Source organism: Rhopalosiphum padi, chromosome 3 (assembly GCF_020882245.1).
Source record: "Rhopalosiphum padi isolate XX-2018 chromosome 3, ASM2088224v1, whole genome shotgun sequence".
In the NCBI taxonomy this organism is placed as follows: Eukaryota; Metazoa; Arthropoda; class Insecta; order Hemiptera; family Aphididae; genus Rhopalosiphum; species Rhopalosiphum padi.
The window spans coordinates 38,483,753-38,496,272 of record NC_083599.1 but is presented as its reverse complement, the minus strand read 5'-3'; the positions used below and the strand labels follow the sequence as shown (position 1 = coordinate 38,496,272).

General features: G+C 25.1%; 1 protein-coding gene across 2 annotated transcripts; it reads right to left on the bottom strand.

The window, feature by feature from the left end:
- Positions 1-1,040: 1,040 nt before the first annotated feature.
- LOC132926994 (zinc finger protein 507-like) lies at positions 1,041-12,413 on the bottom strand. Of its 2 annotated transcripts, none has more exons than XM_060991432.1 (6): positions 12,200-12,413; positions 8,044-8,342; positions 7,703-7,977; positions 7,567-7,648; positions 7,126-7,251; positions 1,041-7,063 (listed from the first exon to the last, which is right to left on the bottom strand). In XM_060991432.1, exons 2-6 carry the CDS (start codon positions 8,335-8,337, stop codon positions 6,536-6,538), a joined length of 1,305 nt encoding a protein of 434 aa, XP_060847415.1. In that variant the 5' UTR covers positions 8,338-8,342; positions 12,200-12,413; the 3' UTR covers positions 1,041-6,535. The 2 variants fall into 2 exon arrangements, with proteins under 2 accessions (XP_060847415.1, XP_060847416.1); XM_060991433.1 differs by lacking the exon at positions 12,200-12,413 and adding an exon at positions 10,992-11,287.
- Positions 12,414-12,520: the final 107 nt, after the last annotated feature.

Genomic DNA, 12,520 nt, shown 5'->3' with positions numbered 1-12,520 from the left:
TTATTAGTTACTATTATATTACATGCTATTAAATAGAAAATTTATATTAGCTGAAATTCCTTTCCACATCACACGATATTGACGGAGCATTTTTGAATGACGTGATTTGTCCTGGATTTAAAGTAATATTAACATATTTTTCTTCCGTTTTATATTCACCGTTTATAATGTTACACATTTTGAGAAATGTTTTAAATCCCTTATTCTTCTTTAATATTAAGCCCATTTTAGTTTGATAGATAGTATATTTACGACAATTCGATAAATAAACCAATAATTATAGTCGTTCCTTAAATGAATACCATTTAAAATGAACAAGATTCTCAACAATTTATATAATATATATATATATATATATATATATATATATATGCAATTATATACATTATGTTTAAAATATGCATAAAAAAATTGTACTATTTAATCAAGAATAAGCCAATATTCGGGATATGTCTGACAACCAATCAATTTGGACTTAAAAAAAAAAACATACAAATGCATAGAAATCCTAGCCCTACATAAAACTTACTATGAACTTGACTTATATATAATTATGAGTTTAAATCAGATATACTTACATACAAAGAATCTTATATTAGCATATGAATGTAACAGTAAGTGGCTAATTTCTTTTTATACGAAATATATACTTATTTTATTGAAATATATTATACTTTTATTGCAGCGTATAAATTTTGATTAATTACCACAGTTCATAAAAGTAAAATTATAAACTATACCCAAAAAATTCATGTTTAGATACTAATTAACTAATTCTTTAAAAATATTACTAGTATATTAAATCATTATCATGAATATAATTATCCATTATTAAGTTACACATTTCAAATATCATAACTTTCAAATGTTGTAAAAAGATAATTAATAACTAGCTACTAATAAATATAGTTTTTATTTGAACTACCATTTTTTTTTTTTTATGATACTACAACTATTGATTTGGCTGATGCTACAAAAATATATGACAACAAATCATACATATTTATATACTTCTAAAAGGAAAAGTAAAATAAAAGAACTTTACACCAAAATATTTTTTTTATTATTAAATATAGACACTATTTTATAAATTTAGAATACAATATCTTAAAAAATAATAATAATAAATGAATAACTACTACTTACAATACAATAAACTAGTCCATACAATAATGTTTTGGTTTTTGTGAGTACAATCAACAACTGAATATTATTATGTTATATTCACTTATACATTTAGAATTTCATAAATTACAAAAAATAAACTAAAATTAAAAACTTATGAAGGTACTTCAAAAAAAAATTTTTTTTGGATTTTACTTTTTAAATTTATTTTTCTATTTTAAGATATACTAAGTTAGTCTAATGTTAATATTATAATTGATTAAACAAAAATACTTAAAACTATGACAGAGATTCTGGCAATAAATGCCCCTGAACTTGTCCTTAAAATAATGAGTAAAGTCAACAACTGCATATTACAATGTAATAGTCACTTATGGATTTAGGATTTCATAAATTACAAAATATAAACTAAAATTAATAACTTATGAGGGTACTACAAAATAATTATATTTTTGAATTTTACTTTTTAAATTTTTTTTTTAGATACTTTTTGAAATTTATTTTTCTATTTTAAGATATACTAAGTTAGTCTAATGTTAATATTATAATTGATTAAACAAAAATACTTAAAACTACGACAGAGATTCTGGCAATAAATGCCCCTGAACTTGTCCTTAAAATAATGAGTAAAGTCAACAACTGCATATTACAATGTAATATTCACTTATACATGTAGGATTTCATAAATTACAAAATATAAACTAAAATTAATAACTTATGAGGGTACTACAAAATAATTATATTTTTGAATTTTACTTTTTAAAATTTTTTTTAGATACTTTTTGAAATTTATTTTTCTATTTTAAGATATACTAAGTTAGTCTTATGTTAATATTATAATTGATTAAACAAAAATACTTAAAACTATGACAGAGATTCTGGCAATAAATGCCCCTGAACTTGTCCTTAAAATAATGAACATAATCAACAACCACATATTACAATGTAATATTCACTTATACATTTAGGAATTCATATATTACAAAAAATAAACTAAAATTAAAAACTTATGAAGATACTACAATATAATTTTTTTTATAGTTTCTTTTTGAATTTTCTTTTTCTATTTTACAGTATGTTAAGTTAGTCTAATATTAACATAATTATTAATTAAACAAAAATAATTAAAGTATGACAGAGATTCTGGCAATAAAGGCCTCTGAACTTGTCCTTAAAATAATAATTTGTTAATTGTTAACATGTCTGCATATTACTTTGTAATAGTCACTTAATCCAGGATTTCATAAAATATAAAAATAAACTAAAACTAATAACCTATGAAGGTACTACAGAATAATTATTTTTTTGGATTTTACTTTTTAAAATTTTTTTAAAGACTTTTTGATTTGATTTTTCTATTTTACGATATATCAAGTTAGTCTAATGTTTATATTAATATTGGTTAAACAAAAATAATTAAAACTATGACAGAGATTCTGGCATTAAATGCCTCTGAACTTGTCCTTAAAATAATAATTTGTTAATTGTTTAAACCTCTGCATATTACTATGTAATAGTCACTTATGGCTTTAGGATTTTAAAAATTACAAAACTAAACTAAAATTAATAACCTATAAAGGTACTACAAAATAATTATTTTTTTTGAATTTAATTTTTATATTTTTCGATATACTAAGTTAATTTAATGTTAATATTATTATTAATTAAAAAATAATAATTAAAACTATGACAGAGATTCTGGCATTAAATGCCTCTGAACTTGTCCTTAAAATAATGATTTGAATATAATAAACAACTGAATATTACTATGTAATATTCACCTATGGATTTAGGATTTCATAAAATATAAAAATAAACTAGAATTAATAACCTATGAAGGTAATACAAAATAATAATTTTTTTGGGTTTTACTTTTTAAATTTTTTTTAAAGATTAATTTTGAATTTTATTTTTCTATTTTACGATATACTAAGTTAGTCTAATGTTAATATTAATATTGATTAAACAAAAATAATTAAAACTATGACAGAGATTCTGGCTTTAAATGCTTCTGAACTTGTCCTTAAAATAATGATTTGAATATAATAAACAACTGAATATTACCATGTAATATTCACCTATGGATTTAGGATTTCATAAAATATAAAAATAAACTAGAATTAATAACCTATGAAGGTACTACAAAATAATAATTTTTTTGGGTTTTACTTTTTAAATTTTTTTTAAAGATTAATTTTGAATTTTATTTTTCTATTTTACGATATACTAAGTTAGTCTAATGTTAATATTAATATTGATTAAACAAAAATAATTAAAACTATGACAGAGATTCTGGCTTTAAATGCCTCTGAACTTGTCCTTAAAATAATGATTGTTGAATTGTTAACATCTCTGCATATTACTATGTAATATTCACCTATGAATTTAGGATTTCATAAAATATAAAAATAAACTAGAATTAATAACCTATGAAGGTACTACAAAATAATAATTTTTTTGGGTTTTACTTTTTAAATTTTTTTTAAAGATTAATTTTGAATTTTATTTTTCTATTTTACGATATACTAAGTTAGTCTAATGTTAATATTAATATTGATTAAACAAAAATAATTAAAACTATGACAGAGATTCTGGCTTTAAATGCCTCTGAACTTGTCCTTAAAATAATGATTGTTGAATTGTTAACATCTCTGCATATTACTATGTAATATTCACCTATGGATTTAGGATTTCATAAAATATAAAAATAAACTAGAATTAATAACCTATGAAGGTACTACAAAATAATAATTTTTTTGGGTTTTACTTTTTAAATTTTTTTTAAAGATTAATTTTGAATTTTATTTTTCTATTTTACGATATACTAAGTTAGTCTAATGTTAATATTAATATTGATTAAACAAAAATAATTAAAACTATGACAGAGATTCTGGCTTTAAATGCCTCTGAACTTGTCCTTAAAATAATAATTTGTTAATTGTTTAAATCTCCGCATATTACTATGTAATATTCACCTATGGATTTAGGATTTCATAAAATATAAAAATAAACTAGAATTAATAACCTATGAAGGTACTACAAAATAATAATTTTTTTGGGTTTTACTTTTTAAATTTTTTTTAAAGATTAGTTTTGAATTTTATTTTTCTATTTTACGATATACTAAGTTAGTCTAATGTTAATATTAATATTGATTAAACAAAAATAATTAAAACTATGACAGAGATTCTGGCTTTAAATGCCTCTGAACTTGTCCTTAAAATAATAATTTGTTAATTGTTTAAATCTCCGCATATTACTATGTAATAGTCACTTATGGCTTTAGGATTTTATAAATTACAAAAATAAACTAAAATTAATAACCTATGAAGGTACTACAAAATAATAATTTTTTTTTTAATTTAATTTTTATATTTTTCGATATACTAAGTTAATTTAATGTTAATATTATTATTAATTAAAAAATAATAATTAAAACTATGACAGAGATTCTGGCATTAAATGCCTCTGAACTTGTCCTTAAAATAATGATTTGAATATAATAAACAACTGAATATTACTATGTAATATTCACCTATGGATTTAGGATTTCATAAAATATAAAAATAAACTAGAATTAATAACCTATGAAGGTACTACAAAATAATAATTTTTTTGGGTTTTACTTTTTAAATTTTTTTTTAAAGATTAATTTTGAATTTTATTTTTCTATTTTACGATATACTAAGTTAGTCTAATGTTAATATTAATATTGATTAAACAAAAATAATTAAAACTATGACAGAGATTCTGGCTTTAAATGCCTCTGAACTTGTCCTTAAAATAATAATTTGTTAATTGTTTAAATCTCCGCATATTACTATGTAATAGTCACTTATGGCTTTAGGATTTTATAAATTACAAAAATAAACTAAAATTAATAACCTATGAAGGTACTACAAAATAATTATTTTTTTTTGAATTTAATTTTTATATTTTTCGATATACTAAGTTAATTTAATGTTAATATTATTATTAATTAAAACAAAAATAATTAAAACTATGACAGAGATTCTGGCACTAAATGCCTCTGAACTTGTCCTTAAAATAATGATAGTTGAATTGTTAACATCTCTGCATATTACTATGTAATATTCACTTATACATTTAGGATTTCATAAAATATAAAAATAAACTAGAATTAATAACCTATGAAGGTACTACAAAATAATAATTTTTTTGGGTTTTACTTTTTAAATTTTTTTTAAAGATTAATTTTGAATTTTATTTTTCTATTTTACGATATACTAAGTTAGTCTAATGTTAATATTAATATTGATTAAACAAAAATAATTAAAACTATGACAGAGATTCTGGCTTTAAATGCCTCTGAACTTGTCCTTAAAATTATAATTGTGAATTGTTAACATCTCTGCATATTACTATGTAATAGTCACTTATACATTTAGGAGTTCATATATTACAAAAAATAAACTAAAATTAATACCTTTGAAAATACTACAAACTAATAATTACTTTTTAAAATTTCTTTATAGATTCTTTTTTAATTTTATTTTTTATTTTACAGTATGCTAAGTTAGTCTAATATTAATATAATTATTGATTTTAACATAAATTATTAAAACTATCACAAGGAATCTTTTATGTTTAAATGCCAGCCAATGAGCTTGTCCTAAAAATAATTTTTGGGTTTTGTGTGTAACGTTTAAAATTGAATATTGTTATGTAATATTAACTTATACATTGAGGATTTAATTGATTAGAAATAATTAAGTAAAATGTATAACTACTATAGATTCTAATAAATAAATATTATTTTTTATATACTATTATTTCAGTTTGTTTTGTTTTTTGTTTCATAGAATGATAAACATTTGTCCTATTATTGATTTAGGTAATGTTATTAAAACTATTACAAATATTCATACATAATTATATGCTTTTGAACTTATCTTAAAAGTAAAACGAGGGTTGGTGTCCATATTAGTATTTACTATTTTACCTATTGAGGGTAACTCAATAATTTCTTTTAAAAATAACCTTAATCACAAATATCAGACAATAATACTTGTTATAGTAATAGAAACCAGTGGTTTTTGAAATTTTATTTTATAATTAAGCAGCACAAGATTTAAATTTTAATAGTTATTGTTTTATCTGCAAATGAAATTGATTTTTATTCAAAAGCTATGAATCATTTTTGAGTGTTTTTTTTTTTAATTGTACTTCTTATTTTAGTCATTTCAGTATATATATATATATATGTGCATATATATAAAATTAATTTGGTTAAGTCTATTAATAAAATAAATAGTATAGTCTCCTAAACTAAGTTCCTTAAAAATAGTTATTGTAAAAATATAATAAAACCCTAAGAGAATAATAAATTATTAATTTAATCCTTTATATTCAAAACTGATTTCTAACTTTTAAATAAGTTGTAAAAACCTTAAACTTTGTTTTCTGAATCCTCGCTGTTTGTAGGATTATCATTATGAATTGCGGCTAACATGGATTCTATGTCTAAGTCTCCTGTCTTGTTCTCTGCATTCGCACTGTCTTCATCAACATCTTTCTCAACACTGTCCGGAATTTCTTGATCTGGTTCTTCTTGTTCAGGCACAGCTGTATCTTCTTCATCCCCTTCTTCTTCTCCTGTGGCTTCTTCTTGCCCAGATTCAGATTTTTTTATGGATTTACCTTCTTTTACTGTCTTATTGTCCTGAGAGTTTTCAGTTTCTTCTTCTTCGCCTGCATTTTCAGTTTCTTCTTCTTGTTCGTTATCTGCAGATCCTTCAGTAGGGACATTGTCATTCAACATCATATCCGTATCTACAGTTCCTTGTTTGTGACCTCTTTGATTATCGTCTACATCCATAGGAGTCTCCGCTTGTTGATTATTTTCTTGAGTCTTGGATGGTTCCGGCTTGGTTGCTTTAGTTGTAGTAACCGGACGAGAATCTTCAGTTTCTCTTTCCTAAAAATAAGATAAATTAGTTAAAATATGAGAAGATTTGTTGAAATTTAATTTTTCATTACCCCATTAGACGTTGATGCAGTTGGTTGATTATGGTCTTTCTGAATGTGATCAAGACAATTCATTCGACTGTCAAATGATTTGGAACATACTTGACACCTATAGAGTCGTTTTTTTTGTTGTGGTACCTAAATTAAATTTAAATATTTAATATATTTAAATTTATATCAACTAAGGAATCAAATTGTATTTCAAATTATTAACTGTAGTCTTTCACTGCAATAATAGTCAATGAGATATATTATAGTACCATAATAAATATTTTAAAACTATTATTGCATGAAACAAAATACAATTTAAGTTATGTAATTAAGTAAATATATGCAAATGAATGAGTTGTAAATGTCAAATAAAGGTGTTCTAACAGCAAAATTAAAACGTGGACTACAAAAGCATTAATTGATTTTAAACTAAATTTATATAGTAATAGCATATTTTCTTACCGGAGTTAATGCTTTAGCCGCTGATTGATTAAGAATAGGTTTTTCGGGTTCTTTTTTATTCATATGAGTGCGCATATGAAATCTATAATAAAAGCATAAATAAAATCTTTAAAACAATATTAAATAATGTACATACCTAACATGTCCAAGTTCTTTTGATTGAAATGTACAAAAACCGCATTTGTATATTTTCATTTTGTTAGCACCATCTTGTTGTGGTGATTGTTGTTGATGATGTTGTGGTTGGTGTTGCTGCTGCTGCTGTGGTGTTTTTAACATTTTTAATGGGGTTTGAACTGAACTAGCGGCAGCAGTAGTCACAGTGGGAGAAACTCCTACTGTTAGACCACTAGGTACTTTACGCTGACCCTGTTCTAGTTGCTCTTCTGCCTTTAAGTGTCCATTGACAATCTAAATAAAAGATAAAAATATGTTTTCCATAAAAATGTAACTTGTTTAAGTAGGCAATATTCTTACCTCAACACCCTTAACAGCCTGATCAGGAGGCAATATTCCATATTTCTTCTGTATATATGACAACATTGCATTTTTAACAAGTTTCAAATCATTTTCCAACTTGTCCATATGAGTCAAAAGTGATGTGCATTTTTTGCACATGTGATCAGCAGGGGTAACAATAACAACAAATTCATCTCCAAGAAGTTCAACTATCTTTTCTGGATACGGTACATTACTATGAGGTGTAATGCTTGAACAGACTCGTGTACGTTCACCAAACAATTTTGCATCACAAAGAAAACAGAGACCCATTTTATCTATAAAAAAAATTTTTTCTAATTTATAACTATACATAACTATAAAGTTTAATTTATAATAGATATTTGCTATGTTAAATTATACATTAAAAATCTACTATCAAAGTAATGACTAAGGCAGAGGACTTGTAGCATTTGTATATTTGTTTTGCAATCACAAAATTAGTAGAGTGCAAAATAAATGCATTTCATACTTTCACAAAGCTAGTTTTAAAATTTTATTTTGGATATAAATGCATATTTTTTCCATTTTATTCCTTTGAAGACATATTTTAACTCAATTAATAATTTTATCAATATTTCTATACCAATGTTTTCATTTTAACAATACAACCAAAACATAAATTTATATTTAATTTTTGTCATATAATATGATTTTTAACTGTTTGGGGAGCACACATTTTTCTTAGAAGTGCTTGAAGATCGTTAATAAGATGATATAATTAATTTGCAATATATTACTTTTATTAATATATACTAGATAGTATAGACCAGGGGTCAGGTCACCAACTAATTTCTATGGAGGTCCATTTTGAAACTTACTATACTGGCTGCGGACCCTAACCAGTTTTAATAATTTGTACACGTTAAGAAATACATTTTTTTAGTATTTATATTGATTTATTTATGCATTTGTTCAATAAAAATTAATTTAATTTTTTTGTCGTAATAATATAAATTTTATATGACATACTTATAATTTTTATTTATTTATATTATGCAAATTTTAAAATCTATTCCACGGATAAGGGTCCGTAAAAAAGTGTTTTCGGTCTGTCAGTTGGTGACCTCTGGTAGGTATAGATAATCATTGACGATATGATGTCGTATTACTGGTAATTTAATACTTAAAGTTGTAACATGTATTACAACTAAATTTTAACTAAAATAATTAATTCAGTTAACCAATTAAATAAAATACAAAAATAAATAAAAAATATTCTTGTTTTAATCTTAAAAACGCATATTTTAGAAATATTTTTTATTTTACATATAAATGAATATTTTGGGTATTCACATTTGATGATTTATAATGGCTACAAGTCCTCTACCTAGTAACGACTGAGGAATAAACAAAATTATAAACCTAAATAGAAACAACTAGGTAGATACTTTAATATAAGATAGATTGTTACAAATAGAGTTGTTGAAATCAGTACTTGATTAAAATTTAAATAGTATCAAAAAATTAAAGATTTAGTGGAAATTAATTTCTAAAAATGCCTTAGAACTTTAAGAAATTCAATAGGTCAAAGTTATATGGAAATTAATAACTATACAAATCTATAAGTAATCTATACAAACATTTCAAGCAAAATTAAAATCAACAATATATACATAAACCATGTAATTTACAATGTTATCAATACTTGTCAATAGACTACACATTTTTATGTATAAGAGTATTGTAATTGACTATAGTTATGCAAAAAAAAGTATATAATTATTAATTACAGTATTAGATAAAAATTAATTAAACTTAAATAAGTACTGAATGCAAAAAAAAAAAATTGTTTTAATGAAATTGCTTAATAAACCTATGGACAAGAAGTTTACTTCCTTTAAAAAACAATAAATTTGTTGTAAACAAAATGTATTATTACAATTTCCTACTCATGCAAAATACTATGTTATACCTTTATTAGATTTTGAAAGCCATCTGAAATTTAATTAAAAACCAATAGGTATGCATACAATTTATATAGGTAAAAATAATCCAAAAAATAAAAAGGAAAAAAATGTATTGTTACATAAAAATGTGTAATCTACTCATTAACAGTATTAACTGAAGAAGATACTACACCAGCATTTGTTGTGTCCGTCTTACAAGTGCTGAGCATACCAAATCTATTCAATAGTTCACATTTAACTTTGTTATTTTTAACCCGTCATTAGTCGGGTCTTTTTTTTGTACTTCTTTGGTCGCGCGGTGAGAGATTCTCTCAGCTTCTTTAAATGTCATATAATATGTTTTAAACTACCAAAACACATTTATTATATAAATGAGCATTTAAAAATATATACATTACACATAACAATTTAAATAATCGTGCATTAACATATTATTGTTAATACTAAAAAAAAGGGAAAAAAATATTTTATTCTTGAATTTGCTTATTACATATACAGGAGTCGCAGTTTTAGCATATTTTGCTACTGTTTTTATACCAAATTTTAGTATTACAAAATTTCTTTATGGAGTTCTAACATTACGAGGAGTATTTGATAAGGTATAGTATAACTAATAGTCAATAAACTAATATCAAAGACAGTGGTAAAAAAAAATGATAGATATAAGAGAATATGATAGAATATGAGAGATTTTCTCACCATGTGACTAATGACGGGTTAATATTAGAGTAAATTTACTTAGTATGAAATTTATCTATATTTGAATGATGTTATTTTATGATAATTCAAATTTTAATATTGTATATACCTATACCTACTAGGAATTATTTAATGTAGAAAATAAACAGATATTACATTTTAATTTATAATAGTTAAACAATAAATGGACAGAGCTAGTCGATATATTTTATCACTTAATACTATGATAAATGCTTATTAAAACCATCACTATGAATAAATAAATGTGAATGTATCAAATAATATAAAATATAATTAATAAAAAAAACGAATAATTACTTGTGAAGTAAAGAAAATTTGAGTTTTAAACAAAACGATGATGCACTACTCAAAACAATTCAGTTACAGATAACAAAAAAAAAAAAATAAAAAACGCGCGCAGTCAAATTACATGAACAAGCGGATCGTGAGACGGCGGCCATTGCGTAACAAACAAATGAACGACGCCGTTGCGACTGCGACCGCTGTTAAAAATTAAAATATTAACAAATAACGACACACACTACAGAGGGGAAAACATTAATAAAAAACAACACCGGAAGACAAACAAACGCGGGACTGGCTTGACTACAATAGTACAACTGACGAACCGGAGTTATTAGTTATTACTTGGTAGTTTGTACCCCACACTTGGCAAAATATGGCGTCCGGTCGTTACTGGTGTACCTATATACCACACCGGGTGGTACTCGTGTATCGACCGACGCCGCGTTACCGGTGAACAGCGCCGCGTACTCTACTCCTCTGAGCTGTTTGTGCGACGAATTTTTGAGTGACGAAAAACCGGCGTCGGCACATCGCCGACAACCGTGCGCGGGAATTTACTAATACTTTCGACTAGGCGCGGGCTGTTTAAAATAATATATCGAAACGAAAGATCCCATGTCCAAAAACAAAAAACAATTTATTCATGATGAATTGAATAACGACGGCAAAAAATCGAATATTTAACGACGATAGGGAGATAGTCAATAGATAGATAGTATAGCTCTGACATTCGACCAAGTCAATCTGTAGTCGACGCCATAATAATAGTAATCACGGTGAAGTGAATACGACTTGCCCGAAAATACAACACTTTCTGAGCAATGGCTTAAAAGTCTGTCCCAAACGCTAAATTTGCAACAAATACTGATAAAACCACGAAGGATGTTAAATGTATTTACAATGAATAAAATAACGACGGAAAATGATCGAGTATTGCACGATGGTAGATATATTGTACAAGACGCGAATAAAAATGGCGTCATTACATTCCTCGTGTAGCCTCAACGAATATGATTTACCAAAGAACACAACACTTTGGTATAGCCGATTAGCGATCGTCGCTTCCTATTTACTACAATTTTAAATCAAAATAAAACAATTCTATTTCGAACGGGTCCGCAATTTATAAATTGTCGCGAGAACGAATAACCAAGGATGAGAACGCGTTAATTAAATTTCACAATTGTCAGCGATTAGAAATTATATAAATTAATGCTTACCTTTTGGTTCGACGGCGTGTACGTCGTACGAACCAAAAAACGAATCCTCTTTTGCTAGAACCAGCTCTCTTTACTGAAGGAACACTTCAACAGTTTAATGAGTAGTTACAACTTAAAACGGAAAAATTGAGAATGGTAAACACAAAACAATAATGACTGTCGAGCCGTGTGACTCGTATGAGTGTGACTCGCGTAGTCGTGTGAGTGAGCCACTGTGCTGATGCTGAGACGCCGTGTAGAAGCGAGGGGTGAAGGGAATAGGCTAATATAGGTGATCAAGCCGACAACCGATCGAAATGACTGGTACTTGGTCACTAATGT